At 41.7% G+C, this 19,546-nt stretch overlaps 1 protein-coding gene across 6 annotated transcripts in view; it reads left to right on the top strand.

Moving 5' to 3' along the window:
• LOC133357994 (catenin delta-2-like) overlaps positions 1-19,546 on the top strand; it is a 291,019-nt gene that overhangs the window by 152,766 nt on the left and 118,707 nt on the right. For all 6 annotated transcript variants that reach the window (XM_061576251.1, XM_061576267.1, XM_061576260.1 and 3 more), the window contains one exon: positions 6,842-7,052. In XM_061576251.1, the coding sequence (XP_061432235.1) occupies positions 6,842-7,052 (211 nt within the window). The remainder of the gene's footprint in view (positions 1-6,841; positions 7,053-19,546) is intronic.

Genomic DNA, 19,546 nt, shown 5'->3' with positions numbered 1-19,546 from the left:
CGAACGTTACTTTAAAAAATTACCCTTGCAGTCATTCACACGCGGGTAAACCACACGCGCGCGCGTGCGTGCACTTGGTCAGGCTGATTATGCGCACGCCGCAAAGTGAATTAATTATCAAAATTAAATCCTCGAATTTTTTTGGGACTTTCTCATTATTTACGGCGAGGTGCGTTAATCCTTCCAGTGATATTGCATCCCCGCTAGCCCACGTAGTGATGCAGCTTGCATTATAACCAGCCCTTAATGCATGCCTAGGTCATCCTGTCGCTATCACTGAGTGCCCATCTGTCAACCTGCCTTTCCTAATGACGGTCATTGTGAGTTTTCTCTTTTACACTTTCTTTGCTTTATCCAACATTTTTAGAAGTGTGATATTATGTCAAGTGTATTATTAACCCATGGAACGTTTTGACTTGCATTTGAAAAGTTGTCAGTTTTAACCCCAGGCAGGGGGTCAACCTAGCGTAGATATCCTCATGGGGTCAACAAGGTTCAAGTTCATTTAATAGGTATAGCCCTGTGAGCCATTCGGCTCTTGAATCGGGTGCAACCGCAACAAACAAAAAACAAAAACATGAACAAAAAACATCTTAAAGTCAATATGTGACTGAGTGCAATAAGAAAATCCAAAAAAAGACAGCAAAATATTGCAGAAAAAGCACCGTACACCAACACTGTGTGCAAAAATCCCAGTGGGATGCAAGTCAAACAACAACAACCACAAGACAACTTAGATTAAGGCCATCAGTCTAACTCTGTACTACAACAAACAAACATGGCCAAACCAAAAAACTTTTCGAAAATCACCAAAATAAAGCCATAAAAGCAATGAAACAGTGGTCATAGGAACAAGGTGAGTGCCAGTTTGTAGGAAATCATCACTGTTCTACTGATAGACTTGTCCCCACCATGGGCATGTGGAGTTTCCAGCACGGACCCACCAACAGAGGAGAGTGCTGCCCCATTACCCGTAGAAATTTGAAAAGACGTCGACATTTTTGTGACTTTAGTGGTAACCGATATTTTGTTTTAAAATGCTCAATATATTTATCAATAACATTGCGGCCTGAAAAGAACAAGAATATATGAAAGGCGATGTTTTCAGCAATGCCCTTTCCTCATATTGCGTGTGCGATTGTCTTTTTAAAATCTATTTTTCTTTTTGAGGCAATGTTTTTGACAAATGTGAGTTTTATTGTTCGCTGTGCTTCTGTACCACTGCCAATGAAGCATCAGCAAACGATTTGTAAATTTATTGCTACGTGTTTTTTTTCACACATCGCCATAGATAACATTATTCTGACTTGTACATAACAACATTGCCTTTCTTCGCCTTAAGCACTAAATGAAGGCTCATGGCCAAACCAAATGTCATGTTTTATTAGATGTAATTTGACATCGGCAATCAGTTTTACGATAGCGTGCCACTTTATTGGCCTGCTCGGGTAAACCATGAAGGCAATGTTGTGGCCATCTCAGCTGCTCTTTGTCGAATTTACCTTCTAACTACCAAACCCCCTTCTCTTTGTTAAGCCAATCCACAGGTTGTGCTTCGGTCATGGACTTTTCACCCATTGTAATTGGTAGGTCCCAGCAGTTGCATTAATTCAGTGTCCACCTCCAGGGATATTAGTGGCTTGCGTGTGGCTTCTTCTTGCAGTTACGGAGGAATATTATGCGAAAAACTTTAACTTGTTTTAATTGAGCAAACAAAACGAAAAATTAATTGCGTAACATTGGTAAAAAAAGTTAATATTCTGCATGTAGGTTATTAGCATACCAAATCATTAAAATAATATTTTTTTATGACAGCAACACACATTTCTGTTTGCTCTCTGATAAACCCTTGCTATTTGGAAAAAGTTGGTGCATTTTCACAGAGCGCATCGCTAGAAGGGATGACTACCCATGAACGAAACTAAATGACTGCGCATGCACCACGAGAAGGGGGAGGCTCCATTGAGGGAGATGGCCGCAGGTGACGGTGATCATGAACAACAAAAATCCCAGCAGGTGTGCAGGGTGCGATGGATAGGTTGCTCCCCAAGGCTGGAGGTAGCCGTGCCATTGAAAGGAAAACCAGTCGTGCATTTCAACTCGTGAGCATGCCGGCGTTTGATTGGGATTACGGCGCAATGCTGCGACCGCTGTAGATGCCACAATGCACGATAGGCGTACACACTATAAGAGCTTATTTATATTCTGTTTAACTCGGTCGCATCAATTCCAAATGTATCTTATTTACGCGGGTAACTTTTCTGGAGCTTTTGTTGTCAAAGGATGTTGTGTATATATCAGGACGTGCACGTTTCAGTTAAGAAATAGTTTCGAACTAACTGATGTTCTTTACAATTGATCCATTATTTAGCAAGTATGCTATATAAAGGCAGGAGCTTGAAGTGATGCATAAGTAAGGATTACCTAAGTATGTAGTTTCCTGTTGGATTGGCTGGAAGATTGTGTATTTCCTTATCAAGGGGCATGGAGAGAGATGTGACCCTTCCCATCTGCGTTCTGAAGTAGATCAGGTAATGAACATTGCTGCAGCATTGGCATCCAGATACTTGCCCCTCTCTTGAGAATAAGAGTTCACGAATTAAAACGTGAAATGTGAATCTCGCTGCTTGTTTTGTTTGTTGAATACACAATCAATTGGATGCAAGTGATGTTCACTTTATGATAATAGCACGTGTTTTATTTGGCATGTGTTCTCCCAGTTACACATCATCATCCGCCATGATCTATCCAAGCTGTCACCATCACCTCATGGTCACGCAATGCAGCGATCTGTCTTTCCTGCACATGGTCTGATCCCATTGCTCCATCTCCTTGGTGGACAGGCGTATTCTGTCCGTTGGCTGCCACTCCATCATTCGTCTCGACCACTGGTCGTCATTCCTTCTATTGTTCTGCACAAATCTTCCGTGCGCGTATTTGTCAGAGATCAGATCCACGGACGCACATTCATGAAGGACACACTGCGTCAAATTGTGTTAACTATCGGCGTGTGATGTTTTATTACCGTCATTGTTTTTTTTATGCAGAAAAAGAAGGCAAACCATTTATCAATAACCATTAACCAGTTTCACCTTTATAAGTCTGAAAAGAAAAACTTTTCAACTGGGTCCTGCATTAGGACATTTGCTCTGTGTTATTTCTGAGGAGGAAGCTGGGTGCACAAAGAAAACTATGCATTGGGGGGGGGGGAAACACAACTCAAATTCACCAGTGGTGTGTCACAAATTGACCTGTAGGGTAGCGCTGTTGGGCATAATGCACCCTGGATTACCAGTAAATTTATGCTGGTTGCTTGATTGTTTGACTAGTTTATGACAGCACAGAAATAGTGGGGAGGATTAAGGATAGCAGACTAATTAATACGTGTCTTCTCATTTTTTTTAAGTGGGCGTAAAATGTATATTTTCACTATTTTTTCTGTAGTGAGGCAAGGTCATTGGCTTAAAGTGGTGCACTCTAGTAACAAATAGCAGCACATCAATAATTCACTTCTCTTGGAGCTATCTGTACAATTTCTCCGCTGTCTCTTGGGAGGGATATGTTGGTGGACGTGCGCGCGCGTGTTTCCGCATTTGCGTTTGTATCACGCGGCATGTGTCCGCGTATTGCTGCAACAATATATATGATAAATAGAACATTGTGCGTTGCTGTGTCAACAACTTTTCTATGATAAAGTCGGCAGAAGAAAAATAAAATTGGAATCCTAATAACGCCGAGGAAGAATAAATCCGTCAGTTTCCTGATGAAATGCTATCAGCTTATGGATGACTTAATTTATTTCCACTTAGCATTATGATCTCTAATAGCCTGTACTGTATCCATTCATCATTTATTTTGCCAAGCATTGGCATGCAGCAGTTTTAATTCAGAGGAAGCCATTCCTTGCACATGCGAGCATATATTCGTGGGGGTTGGGATTCAGTCTCATAGATCCTGATTTAATCCAGCATTTTCAGGTAATTCTGCAATTTTGTCGATGTCTCCACACTGGCAAAAGGTGCAATTTTCTTGAAATGATGTTGCAACCAATAATGTTTTCTGTGCTACATTTAACACAGAGTGCAACACTTAACGTGTACCATAAATTTACTTGTGGGTCTGCAACAGATTGTTTTGTCCAAAAGCAGATTTGAAATGTGTTGCTGTTTCACATGCAACACGTTCTCTGGCTGTCTTTTTATGGGCATAACGGCTGTGAACAGTTTGAAAAACAAATCTTATTAGGAAAATACATGTGCACTGTAGTTATTGTCCTCATTTTCTTATTTTTACCTAATTTACAACCCTTAAATACCTTGATATTAGAAACGTATTTACAGGCTATGCAAGCAATGTTCTTTTTGCCTACATTGCCTGCTCGGCACCTTGACATGGGCATCATTGAGTGTAATGGCTCATTAGTGTCCAACTATGTTGCAAAATGCACCTAAAAAAGTGGCAGTGTTAAGGATAGGATGCTGCGTAACAATTGAAGAATTCAGGAAAGTTACACGGGGAGAAAATTGCATCGTTTTACTTCCACTTTACTCTTGCAAACAATTTTGCCTAATAGTTTGCATTGACATGCATAAATAGGTGATTCTGGATTTTTTTTTATATCGGCCACACAGCGGCTTCAGTTGAATGTGGGCCAGTTAAACCCCCGTGGGCTGACCTGCATTATAGTTACCATCCATATGCATCGTTAGAAATGAAGTTGTGACTGCTACCGGGGCCTAGTAAGCAGTAGTCCCTTTGGGCCTGAGAAGCACAGCCAACTCGTCTGAGAATTAATAGAGTTGCTGTGGAGATAAAACGGCCGTTCAATCGGTAATGCTTGGACCTCTAAGATGTAATTCCACACAATATGTTTGGGACTGCATTGGAATTTGACATTGGAATTTTAAATTACATAATCTAACGTTTATGGCAGGGTCTCATTTTAGACCAGAATATGTTGATCCTCTTGTAATGATAAACATTCTTGATTTGAAGCTTTCGTGACTGCAGGAATCCATACTCCTTGGTTCTTTCGGTAAAGTCACGTATGTATGGAGTAAAATAAATCACAATTATGAACATGTCTGTATTTTTCAATACTAGGTTGTTGTTTTTTACAAATGAACATTATTCAAAGATGAGTGCATTATGGCTACTATACTGATTTATTTCGTAGGCTTCTGCCAGAATCTATAGTCGTGATTTTCTTTAACATTTGTTTCAGCTCGCTTAGTAATATCCAATATTATCCAGGGCAATGCAGGTATGCATCATGGAATTGTGTTGGTCTTCTCAATTCTATTGCTCGTAACCCCAAGTGCAACCAGCCTCTGCCAATCCAGCTTCTGCTTCTGACAAATTATTGTATTCGTATGGAGCATCATTCGTCCTGTGAATAATGTGAATGCACAGTACTCTGCACGTATCTCTTCATTGTTAAACATGGAATGCTGGTCAGCGGTGTGATGTCTTGTTGATGTCAGAGATGCAGTCTACTTTTATTAATCTCAAATGGCTTAGAATTATATCAGAGTGAATGCACTTGGTATGGTATGTGTGGATGTGAGTGGGGGGGGAGGTTTTACTGTATTCAGCACCCTTGCCTCCGGGTTTGGCGTTTGCTCCGTTTTGAAGCCAGCTCCATCCTCCTGCGGGACTATTATCAAACAAGCCTGTCATTTGATAATTTGTATACACATAAAATACACTTTTGACAGCAAATACACTTTGAGAGTGACAGCACTGTGCGTGATTGTGCACACCGCAATCCAGCTTGGTTTATCTCTTGGACATCATCGCGTGTGTGACACCCACTTACAGGGCTGCCATGCAGCCTGTGGTATACAGGATGTACAGCAAATGGGCCACTCACCTGTCATTAAAGAGGTTTGAAAGGTATGCCCACGTATTAGTGGGCCATTCTAGACTCATTGTGTCCTTCTCTCATGTACAAAATATACAAAAAAAATACTTTTAATTTATCCCACGCTCACTTAAAATGGTGATGACTTGATGTGCATATAAATAATAATTGTTATTAGCCATAGTGATATTGAATAAGGTTTTTTATGATGATGATGATAGTTATAGTTGACTGGTAATGTCATTACCGATGCATCAATTTATCTAAATGAATTATCACACTAACTGTGCATTATCAAATTGTGCATATGATAAGGGATTATTTACGATTCATGCAAATTATGTGCATGATATATACCAATGTCACATTTGCATAATGCACATGAGATAGGAGTAAAAAAGGCGAAAAAAAATCAAATTTTGAAGCCATTCATAACTATTCACTGTTTCACTGTGGGGAGAGTGAATTTTTATATGCCAAGTTAAATATGGCCAATTGGTCGTATATTTTCCGCTCGTTGCAAATGTTCACTATTCGAGACGAGTGGCCACCCTAGTTGATAATAATGTCATGTGCTTCACGTTTGATGATAAAGATTTTGTTATATTATTCACAAAGAGGAGGCCACGCGTGGCTGCATCACAGACAAAATTGACCACATTTCTTAAACGACTTATGATTTACTTGCTGGAGAACAACCATGTAACAATATCACCCCTACTGGTACATTAATGCCAATCTGCAGGCCAGTGCTGTGGGCATCCGCAGAGGGGGACAACTACCACCGGGGAATCCCTAGGCTACACTGCAGCAGGGATGGTTGAGATGAGATGGTGATGTAAGGAAATTTGAGTTACAGCAGCAAATTTTCAACTTCGTGACAACGATGGCACCGATTCTGTCTGCCGTCGCCGCCCCTGGCTCTATGGCTGCCGTTCTCAGTCTTGTTGTTGCGTGGGTCCGTGTGTCTCCGCGTAGCTGTGCACCGCTCGTCCAGCCAGCGCAGCTCGCGTAGCGGCCCAGGTGGGAGGCAGCGAAGCAGCCACTCGGCTTCCTCGCACACGGAGCCTGGTTCGGTGGGCCTGGCGCGCAGGCCCTCGGGAGAATCGGCGCACAGCAGGCATCTCATGCAGCCTGACGGTCGCCTGCGTCGCTCCACGTCCTCCGAGAGCCTGCAGAAGGACCAGGGGTAAGTTTGGAAGTAGTCGGTTTTTATCAGAACAGCGTGGAATATCCAGCTGTCCGCATGTATTTGCATTGCATGAATGTAATTTTCTACAGATGTTCACATATTTGACCTTTTCATATATCCTCCCATAGCTGAGTCCCCAGCAAGCCAGAAATGCGATGTTGTACTGTACCTAATCCAGAAATTACTTATATTTTTGCATTTTTTTTCGGTAATTGGTGTCGGCAACAAGATTGTCATGATTATCACCATGTTTACCAATATTATTGCCTTGGTAATTATTGCTGCATGATATGGTGCAACATTTACCCTCCCGAAAAAATGTTTGTCCCCCCAATTGTACCCGTCAGGTATATACAGGTCTTCATGTTTATTTCTGTGAAATTAACTACACATATACAAAGATAAATGTTTGTTTCACGAGCAATAGTTTTAGTTTTAAAATGTATTCATTAATGTGGGGCTTATTTTGACTCGCCCTAAGGTTTCTGCTGTATGTAGAAAAAAATGGATACTGGACTAATGAATTGTGACTGTAACCTTGAATTGCAAGGGGTGGCACCCGGGGGTGGGGAGATTGGGATGATGGGGGTGGTGGGGTTCGTTGCTCAGTGACAGGTACTGTCTTCTAGTAATACGCGTCATTTGTTTGATTGGGAGCGTGTAAAATCTATTGTATGTATGTACTTTGAACTTTTTCTGCATTGTATGTAGCCAACCGTGCTAATCGGAGGTGCGGGAAATTGGAGGTGCGGGAAATTGAATTTCACTGTTGATAATTGTATTTATTCACAGTATAATGTCATTCAACATATGTTTCACAAAAGTAGACGTTCAAATAAAAAACGCATTTCATTCTGGCCAAAATGAAACAAGAATAATCTTACGAATGGTAAAATGTTAGTTGGGAACTTTGAAAAAAAATAAAAATGGCACAAGAATGTCATCATCCCATTAAGATTGCGCTCGAGAGGACCGCTATGCACTTATTATATTACAAAGGCATTTGTCAAACATCCAGTGACCAGTAAAAGCTTAACCCTAAGTTGTACATGTGTAGTGAGCGACTTCCGAGACACGACGACGTGTAGAGGCCTCCTTGTTTATTTCTCGCACTTGCAGGCACAATCACTGAGCGACATATACCTATATACGGGGCTACGCATAGCTGACCCATCCACATAGCCCCATCGTCGGCGTCTAACTATATAGCTGGCTGACTAATATAGCGACGACGACGATGGGAGCCGTACAGCAGATCGGCCATGCGGCCAGACGATGGAGAAGAGATGACGGCGAAGACAGGGACTGCAGCCAGGACCCGGACCCCACGACAGCCCCGAACTTTCGGTCACGTCCCCCCTATATACTCCTCAGCGTGGCTAGGCCCCGCCTCTGGACACGCCCCCTTCTAGAACCTTGGAGCAGGTTCCCGGAGCTTCCCGACTGACCCCACCTTTAACCTTTAGCCCAGTTACGCCCCCCTTATAGTTGGTTATTATATAACGCACCCATACCCGTGATTATCCCTCCTGGCCAACAGATGGCACCCTGTCATTACATATGTGTGCAGAACATGTACAGCCCCTCTCCCCTTGTCATTTCACTGTTGGATGAGGGTCTCCCCATGCCATGCAAATCATGGGTGGTTATTTTACCCTATTTAGAGATTTGTCCAAGGCAAATACTAGGTTGTCCCTTCGTTAAATCGGTGTTGAGTTGCTTCTGTGTCTTTATTTTACTTCGCACATATTTAAAACACTGCACAAGTAACTGCTATTTGGTATGCCTGCAAATGAACTTTTTCTCGCGGGTAAAGCAACTCTGCAGCAGTCAGTAACAAATACTGCATTACATTTTGTATGCCCTCAGCTTTAATTGCCAATTGGCGCACTGCCTCTCTCTTTTGTTTCGCTCTGTCTTGTTTCACAGAGGGGGTCGGCTTTGCTGTAAACCAGCTTGTGCGTGCGAGACATGTTCATTAACACATGGTGGAGCATTCATTAACAATGTACTTCTACAAACTGGAACAATTTACACGTGTACCATATTCGGCAGTGCATTGTATCACACACCCAGTTTGAAATCTTATCAGATGTGTATATATATGTCTAACAAATGAAATCATTAGGAATTTACTTTATAAATAATAATAATAAGAATAATAATGTACAGCCCTTTGTCAGTTTATTGTGAAGTGAAGGCTTCCCAGTGCTCCATCAGACATTGGGGGGGTGTTTTGACCACGCTTTACCACACTGGGCCATTCAGTGGGGACCCATTAGCGGTTCAGATATTGTGTACATATGTTGAACTTCATTTGCACCGTACGTAGCCATCCGTGCTAATCGGAGGTGCGGGGGAAGGACAAGAAACTAAACACAAAAAGCCGTTCTAAAGAAATGAGTTTTCAATCGACAAATTGTGATCATATCTTCTTTTCTTCAGCCCTTTGGCTCTTGTCTATTGCGTATGCTGCACAAGACCTCTGGAGTTGCTGCGTTCAATACACTTCTAATTATGTTTTCAGTCCTATTGAACTTGCTTCTCCAGCCTCAGGAAGATCGATTAAATATTGTTACTGTTGCTGTGAAGTAATTACAGTAATTAGCTGCCAGTTACGGATAATTACGACAAAAGCCATCAAGTACAGTGGCAAGTAAGCGATAGTCAGTGTATGTCGGGTGTTGGTATGCTTGTTGGTGTGGGTAATATGGGTTGGGTTTGGGCTTTGTAAAGAAAGTTCGTGTGCAGTAGGGCTTTCGAAGGCCGAGGTTCACGTGGCTGGGAAAGGTTGGGGCTCTAGAAAGTCAGCGATTCACGGAGCATGAACTAATGCACAGTGATGCAAGGTGGGTAACTTGGCAATGCGTGGGCACTCACGAATTTCAGTCAAAAGCTCCTTCAACATAGCACAATGTACAGCCGTTGTGGATCACTAGTTTTAGTGAAGTGTGTGGACAGTCATTCTTAACTGAACATCAAATGCTGCGATTCTTAAATAAGTTAATGAAACCTAAAAGCTACCTAATGCCTTCGTCAAATTCACGTGTTCATTCAAATGTAGTTGCTAGTTTTGCAAGCTTTTCCTCTGCATCATCTATCAACTTGGTTAATAGTGAGTTAGTTTTGAGCATTTGCATGTTTAGTTTTATGTAAATTATGATTAGCTGAAATCCATAAATAATATTTTTCTGGGTGTCCTGAGAATAACTCCTCTAATCTTTCTTTGCAAGATGTACTGATATATTTTAAGCGTGCATTTTTCTTTCTTCGCATAAGAAAATATGTGTATTTTTTTGCGTAGGAAAACAATATATTGCATGAACACTCAAGAAACATACCGTGCCCTCCAAGCAGAAATTTAAATGGATTTGAAATTAACGTTCGGCCTTGCCTTTGTGAAGTATGCAGGAAATATGAAATGATCACTTAGCAAATTCTGTTCAGCAGGGGTTGTTTCTCATTGTTATAAAGGAGATGTTCCAAATGTGGAATGTTGACTCCCTTCAATATTAAACCTATTGATAGATATGGTGATTGATTTTTAAAGACGGAAATGTTTTATACGCATAGAAATACAATGAATTAAAACTCATATTTGTTTTCTTGACGCACACACTTGCAGATGTCTGCTTGCTATGTGCGCTTTTACATTTGTCTGCACAAAGAAACATTTTTCCACTCTCATTTTATAAAGCTAGTGCGTGTGAATAGAAGTGTGTTATATGACAATTAAAGTGCACACAATCTTTGTTGGCCACGATTGCTCAGTCAGTATATCAAGAACCACGCGAAAAATCGCAGTCAAAAATAAGGACATAGGGTTATTATATTAATTTCAACAAATTACATAGTTATTTAATTTATTTCAACAAATGTTTCAAATTGCTTCCATTTCATATGAATGCATGCATGAATTATCTTGATTGAATGTAGCATTTTTTTTAGATTACAACCTCCTTAAGCGTACATAAAAACGAATTAAACTCATTTGTCTTTTCGTCAATTTTCTTTCCATTTTTTAATAATTGAAGATAAAAAATATATATTAATGAAAAATAGATATAGCTATTAATAATGATAATAGATAAAATATTAACTTGAAGAATAAACATTAAAAATGTTTTAATGCCGGTGTTAAAATAAATGAAATAACCCTATATGCCCTGACATTTGAAACACCCTGTGTGTGTATATATATGGCCCATGCCAGGAAACTCTACTTCTAGATTTGAAGTTTTCGTGACTGCAAGGATCAATACACTTTGGTTCTTTCGGTAAAGTCACGTAAGTAAAAATAAAAATAAAATAAAAAATAAAAAGTGAAAACAACTTAATTAAATCACGACGTTTCGGGCGCAACAGCGAAAACAGTTGCTGAGGTATGCCGAAGAGATGGCTTTGACAAGCTATATAAATCCTTGTCAAAGCCATCTCTTGACTTTACCGAAAGAACCGAAGAGTAAGGATACTCTACTGTCAATTATAATGTTGGACCAGGTTAGTACTGATCTTAACATTGATATGTACTGAAATGATAATGTACACAATCATACTCCCGCACGTACGAAGAGAATTCCATCACTTCCACTCATTCACAAGCGGCACACTCGGAGACTTTACATGATTAAGTAATATCAAGCCAAGGATAAATTATCGTAATCCCTCCAATGTGTTTTTTGCGTTTATCACAGGCTTGACATTTTTTGGAGTAGTAGTTGTTGCAGAAATGTGGCTGAATTGTCAATAGGGATGGGGAGGTAGATTGCCAGATATCCCACAAGCAAAGCTGTCCTGTAAAATCAATTAAAACTCCTCCTTGCCAATACATTTCTATCCTTATTAAACCAGGTGAAATATTTTGCAAGTTCGATGTTTTTATTGAATAATAATTGTAGTTTCATGATAAATAGTTACATTATAGTGAATGTGAACATTAGTGTGTTGTCGCATGGACAAAGGTAATGGTCATCGTGATCAAGAAGAGACGTGTGCGTGCCAGTGATGTGTACTTTGTTCTTTTTTAAATCCTTTATATTAAGTTCGCTTGCTTGCTTACGACCGTGCAAATCTTTCGGTCGTTTTTTAACCCACTTCCCGTGATCCAATCGAGCTGACATTTTCCACACAGACTCGTTGTGCGTGACAATTAATGTTCGTGAAAATTTTTTTCCAAAATGTTACACTTTTTAGGAAAAAAATATTATATTTAATTACCAATTGCTTAATGGTGCAATGCAATCATCTGACCCATAGGTGGCAGCCATCTCAAGCCAGAGGACGAGAGGACTCTAGCCGCCACGCATATAAAGGATTTATAGTGAAAAACTTTGTTTTTACGGGTTATACTTGTTTAATGTTTTGTTCACTCGGCCAAGAGTCGAGACGCTCCTTTTAAAGGATGACCTCTTCAAGGAAACTATTTGCCCTGAGAGAAGCGTTAGCTGGTTGTGACCACGAGGCTTGGAGGGCTAACGCCTGCATTACGGCAGTGAGCCGGGCACTGCTGAGATCCCAGTTGGGAATTTGTGATTTCTGGCCACCTGTGAGTAGACCAGGTTCTCCGGTGTATCGAGTTAATGGCTTCAGCGGTGACTGCACAAATAACATTACTTTAGCTTCATTCCAGCTCGGAGAATATAATGATGATAATAATGTCGTTGGATTGATGAGCAAAGAACACTTCGCAAACCATTTCAAGGACATCCCTTGCGTATGTAAAGTCTGTTAAAGGGACCCCTAAAGTACTACTCTGATGATCTCTTCAAAGGCCATTCTCTGACATGAGGTGGTGCACTACTTGCTGATGTCATCCAAAATATGGAAGAATTATTTTAAATAGCGTTGCATTTTGAAGATTAGCATAGTTGAAATAAACCTTGACTTAAAGCTTTCGTGACTGCAGGAATTCATATTCTTTGGATCTTTCGGTAAAGTCGCGTAGACTTAACCGAAAGACCCAAAGAATATCATTTAAATATATTGCGATGTTGGAATATACACGATAATAATTGTGCAGATCAGAGGTTCTCCCTGTGTGAGTAGCCATCACTATGCGAGCATGAGTCAGTGCAGGGTCCCCGAAGGAGCTAAGAGGTGTGAAAAGCTGCATAAAGTGTTCCCCACAATTGCTGTCCACCTCAAACCAGAAATTTGGGCTTTTGAATGTGCTCCATTATTTTCACTCGCACTTCAGCACATGTGCAACACTACACAGTGTATCCCATAATTTTCAACTTATTCCCGCAGCACTCTGTCTCGACATGATGTCCATCATGTTCATCGCAAAGGTGTATGCGTGGGACAGTTTCTTGTTGAAGAGTTATAATGTATAGTGTTAATTAATTGTACAACGCGATGGACATGTGTGCTTATGGAGTGTGTATATAATTATGAAGCTGAATATCACTATTGTTTTAGCTTTGCATTTGAACAGTGTGAGCTTAGTATGTATAGCACGAGTTAGGGCTTTACACAATTTCTCGCTGCATGCTGCATCATGGCATGTCCTTTCATGTTTGACGAATCTGAACCGATCAAAGGCAATTTATTTTTTGTTAATTTTACACAGTGAAGTGCACGCAAATTGCATCTCAAAATGCTGTAGAATGTTTTTATGGAAACTACAGAGAAGCAAGAAAGGCAGCCAGGACAGTTGCCAACCATTGTAAAAGTTATGTGATCCGATTTTGGGATGTTTGGAAAATGCCAATGGAAATCATGAGATTAAAAACAACACATATTTGCACCTCAGGAAGTATTGCGTGGGAGATGTGGCATAAGTAATAAAAAAATTATGATATTGTCTGCGTGGCACATGAAGCATCGATTCAGAATAACCAGGTGAGAAGTCAAAATACCAGGATGAGTCTCAAGGACATGAGTGACATGGGTCTCCCTCCCGATACGTTCCATTCATTGGCTACCACATTCTGATGAGCTCCCCCCCCCTCTCCTCCCCCCTCAACTCGCTTTTAAGGGATTACATCTTGAATCATTGCCTCACTTGTGATGCAGCTAATCTGGCTGTGACGGTCCCACCTGATGACCGGAGACTTGTGTTGCCTCCGAAACGTCGTGATCTTTATTTTATTTTATTTTTATTAATTTTGATGTTTTACCTACGTGACTTTACCGAAAAAAACCTAAGAATATGAATCCTTGCAGTCACGAAAGCTTCAAATCTAGAAATAGATGCAGTAAACTACAGTAAAGTGACAAATATAAATCGAGGCAAAAAAAGTCATCATTATTCACGAATAAATATCCTTTAACACATATTGGCTCAGGAAGATTATATTTAGACTGATGAGAGTCCCATAAAGTTACAGAAACCTTTTACAGATTTTGGGTTACCATTGTACTAATATGTAAACAGGAAATTATATGTCGAATGCAATTTCAAGTGAAGTTATAACAAATTGACAACTCGGCATGTAATTGTGATTTAGATGGGAGCACAACCCAGGACATTTTTGGAGTGATGGGAATCTCCAGGTGTTTCGGCGTTTAACAGAGACCGAGCGAGAACCCTGTGAGTGTTTTTTCCTCTGCACGAAGCACTTTGGTGGTGTCGGTGACTAAGATGTCACGGATTTTGGTCCTGAATAAACATTTGTGGAAGAAGGAGATATTATTGTGTATTGTTCCACGTGACAGACAGATGACTCTTAAATTGAATCCGCTGCTCTCTGTACCGCATGGGATGAATTTAGTATTAAGCATAAGCTGTGTGTTGAATTTGATTTATTTTCTTTATGGATCACATTGATAAACATGGCAAAGCATACCAGGGTGGAGCATGACAACATGAGTTTTGAAAACCCAGTGTTAAGTAGTGGTTAATCGTTCCCACTTATGTTGTTCCTTAACATCGGAGACATTTCATCATTGAGTTTCCTGTAATTGTGTTGTGCTGCCGAATGTTTATGCCCACGTGTGCAGATTGCACGGTTCTGGATACAATTCACCCTCGCTCACATGCACACACCTGGATTGTCTTGCTCCATAATCCTATTTCGTCATCCCGTCGTGCATGTTACCTCCCTTGCCTGCCTTCGTTCTCTCAATTACCGCCCTTCAAAATCATGACATTGATTGCCATTGATTTACACGTGCAGGCTTGTTGCCAAGCGTGCTCTCTCGCGCACACATGCTTCCATTCAGCCTCTCAGCACTTAGCATTAATACTGCACAATGGCTGAGTAGTGGATGTGTGGGTACTGGATGTAGTCGCTGCTTAGCGGACATTAAGCTGGGCATTTGCAAAGTTTGGGTGGACACACAGATGGATATGCGGACAAACGTGTGTGGGGTGGAGGGTGGTGGATATGTCTGACCGAGTATTAAGACCTTCGCGTGGTCAGATGTGTGTCCAGATAGACCCCAAGAAACAAACAGTTTAAACTGTTTAAACAGCCTTCCAGCCTGCAAGCCAAACCAGCTGGTGCGAGACGGATGCACGAAGGACGATAATTCTGGCACCCCAGAATAAAGCTGATAAAACACCTGTCCTTGAGGCCATCTCGGGTAAATGCTTCATTACCCCGAGCCCATTGTTGTGTTGTGCGATTGGACATGTCAGATGAAGCGATTTGCTTTAGTGCCGCTGGGCCGTGCTGTAATGAGGGCGATTTCGCAGCGTGCTTGGGACAAAGTGGAGGGCGAAGCAGCAATGAGGGTTAGGTGTGCGTGAGCATTGTTCGTGTGTGTTGTTTCTATGGCGAGTGCTATTATGCTACTAACCCGGCGAATTGAGTTCGATTTCACTACGAGGCTAACACCGGTGGCAAACATCTTAACTCGCCCCTGGGCTTTGCCGAGTAGGTCGACTCTGCCTTAAATAGTTGCGGTGTGTAAACGTCAACAGTGGTGAGACAAATGCAGTGGAGCGTGGTGCTGGCCACAGGCACCCTCTCGTGTGCCGTGCTGACCTTCGTCGGTGCTGCTTGCTAACAGCCCTTGCCCTAACAGTCCGTTACAACTATACACGAGATATTTTTTTCCTTGTTGTTTATTTTTCTGTGTTGCTTAGGCGACAGCGGCGTGTTCTCCCGTGTGCACAAGTGATGGTGGTTAGCTTGAGCACGTGAGTGATTGTGAAGCTGAATTTGCGTGTGAGAATAAGGCCTTTGTATGCATGCACGTGCCCGAGTCTCTTTTGTGTGCAACAATTGGGATTTTTTTTTCCATTATGGGAATGGAATAAAGTCAGTTTTTTTTGTTAGGTAATGTGCGCACATGCCACGTGTGAGTTTGTGTAAATATGCGTGCACGAATATATATCGCTAGCCTTTTGCCCGTCCAAGGACGGGTGTATTGCAGTACATCTGAAACTTGCAAGTGAACAGCAGACCACGACGTGATAGTCATTGCATTAATTCGTGTGCAGTTTGTAAGGCCGTGGTGACACAGACCTATTTCATTTTAAGGTTATAATCCCTTGTTCATCATGACGTCCTTTTTACTTCTATGTCTCAACAGCGTTACAGAGATCGCGTGACGTGAGGGTTCTGCCTTTGCAGTGAGGGTTGTAAGTTGACGCCGAGGAGGGGGAAGGAGGCGCCTCGACCCCCCCCCCCCCCCCATGTGGAGTGATGCCAGCCACTAATTATGACTAATGGGGGGGGGGTGTCCGTTTGGAGGGCGTCATCTGTTCATGATTATTAATGAGGTGGGCTGGCCAATGTGGTGTGACGTCACGTGCGGGACACACAGACATTCTTGGCTCATAATAGTCGTAAATTAAACATTTCAACTCTGGGAAGGTGTGGCTTATTACGAACTGATCACATTCGTTTCTGTTCCCTTTGTAGCAATAAAAGACATTCCATCATTAATGACATAAACCAGGTTAGGTCACCCATCTTAATCATGCGGATGAACTTGGCTTTAACTAATTCCTGTAGGAGGCAAGTTAATTTATTTTGTTACAGCCAACTGTTGGTTGAAGGCCTCCTCATACTTTTGTCAATCGCGTGGGTTGTTGAGCCATAATTCACTAAATCGCTGAGTGCAGGTTCGTGAATGTAGGGGGGGGGGGTCGAGGGGAGGGGACATCCATAACCAGTTCAGATATCAATCACCGCTGATACAGCATTAGCCGTTGCCAGGAGTCAAACTCAGGTCGCCAGATTCACAGCGTGGTAAATTCAGTCCCTCCGCTCTCGCCACTTGTGTTCCGTGTCGTATATGAAATAAACATCCCCCACCAAATTTTTACTTAACTTTCGTGACTGCAGGAATTCATATTCTTTGGTTCTTTCGGTAAAGTCACGTAGGTAGAAAATTATAATAATAAATAATTTAATGCAAATAATTAAAAACACTAATGTAGACTGTAGCCTGGTTCTAAATCAGAGGGAGTGTACTGGCAGTCTAGAATGTAGGCTGTAGCCTGGTTCTTAACCTAAATAAAATAAAAACCACTACGTTTCGATGATGACGACCGCTTGTGTTGCGATCGAAACGTCGTGGTTTTTGTTTTTTATTTTAATTTTATTTAGGTTAAGAACCAGGCTACAGTTTACATTATAGACTGTCAGTACGCTCACTCAGTTTAATAACCATTGCTACAGTCTACATCATAGACTGCCAATGCGCTCACCAGCTTAAAAACCAGGCTCCAGTCTACATTGCAGACTGCCAGTACACTCCGATTTAGAACCAGGCTACAGTCTACTTCAGTGTTTTTTAGTTTTCTATTATTTTAATTTAATTTTTATTATTTTTATACTTATTTTTCTATCTACGTGACTTTTACGGAAAGAACCAAAGAATATGAATTCCCCACCAACTCTGTATTGGCTGTTGGCTGCAGACAGTGGGAAGTGTACATTTTTAAGACGTGCGGGTTTATTGTTCCCGCAAAATCCACGCGTCAGTTTATAAGCATCAGGATTTATTTGACTCGTAAAGCTCTGCGTAATGTGTGAGTTTAGGAACTAGCTTAAATGACTCGACTAATAAATTGACTACTCCTGAATGGTATCAATGCTGGACACCTGGAGCTAAAAAGGGGGGATTTAGGAGAGCTCCTACTGTGAGCAAAACATTCATAAAATGGTCTATGGACAGTGATGGTGAGATACGCATGCAGTAATGCATGTATATTTCATCTTATCATTGACCTCTGTCCTCTGTGCCAGCAATGCGAACACCACGATTTAGCTCTCATTTGAATTTACGCTGCAGCTGAAGACCGATAGCCCTCCAGAGCATTTCACCATTTTCGGATGTCATTTCCATTAAATGCACACACATTTTACACACTACGTTGCATTACGGCTGCCCTTGGAGGAAGCATCACAACGTGCGCGCTCTAAGACGATTCGAACAGCTTGCGGGGAGCCCACCACACTCATTCGGTGTAAGTGGGCTACGTGTACATTAGATGGAATTCATCGTGACGAGGCTCATTAAAAAAACACATCCTTACTTCAAATATGTATCAATGTATGTCATTGAAAAAATTGTGATGAATGTTAATGTCCAGCCCCTTTTCAATCCATTGCTACCTCTGACGGCCTTCCCTATGCCTTGTTGGTTATGGGGGTTGTTTGACGATAATTCACCACCCTGATGATCAGTGGCGGGTTGGTAAAGAGCAGCCGTAAACTGGTTCAGATATTACTCACCACGGAGTTAAGCCGTGGCCGGCAATCAAACTCAGGTCACCAGCTAGAAGCACAGTGCAATAATCGTCATGCCACCGCTAAGCATCTTTATGTAAATAGAAAATAATATCTGGAAATGTATGTTTAGTTTGTTTGTGTGTGGGGAGCGGTAGTGTAGCGGTTAGCGCGCTGCGCTATGAACCCGGCGACACGGGTTCGATTCCCGCTCACTGCCAACACCAGTGACGATTATCTGAACCGGTCCCGGGCCTCCCCTAGGTCGACTCAGCCTCAAATGAGTACCTGGTGCAGTGTGTAAACATTGCCACTAGGGATACAAAGGCGGTCGGGCGTGGTGCTGGCCACCCACCCCCTCGTGTACTGTTCCGGCCTTCATAGGTGCTCGCTAACAGCACTTGCCCCTACAGTCTGTTAAGGCTATACGGGGGATCTTTGTCTTTGTCTATCTGTGTTTAGCTTATTCATTATTTTTAAGTTTTGCATGTCTATGTATGACAATATCACCATATGCGCATGCACAGCATGGAGCAGTGGCACAGTGGCTAGCGTACCGCACTGAACCCAGAGACACTGAGTTGATTCCTGGTTCATGCCTCCGAATCGTTACTTAGTCTCAACACCCCCCCCCCTCATTCACTCACCCGCACTGACCGCATGGTGAGGTATGGTCAAACAATCCCAATGAGTGACAGTATAATGGAGGCCATCATACATCAGTGAATTGACAAGGAATTACAATTTTATTATGTAAGTGTGTAGGTTTGAGTCTGCAACACACAATTGTATGTTTGGATACATTGTGTTTTAAACTATTATCCATCCTCTGCTGGCAGTTTAATGAATTGAAAGACAGCT

The sequence above is a fragment of the Lethenteron reissneri genome, chromosome 7, assembly GCF_015708825.2.
Source record: "Lethenteron reissneri isolate LAM-NWPU_2019-01 chromosome 7, ASM1570882v1, whole genome shotgun sequence".
Taxonomy (NCBI): Eukaryota; Metazoa; Chordata; class Hyperoartia; order Petromyzontiformes; family Petromyzontidae; genus Lethenteron; species Lethenteron reissneri.
The sequence above is the reverse complement of the archived record's forward strand: the minus strand, read 5'-3'. Positions and strand labels throughout refer to the sequence as shown.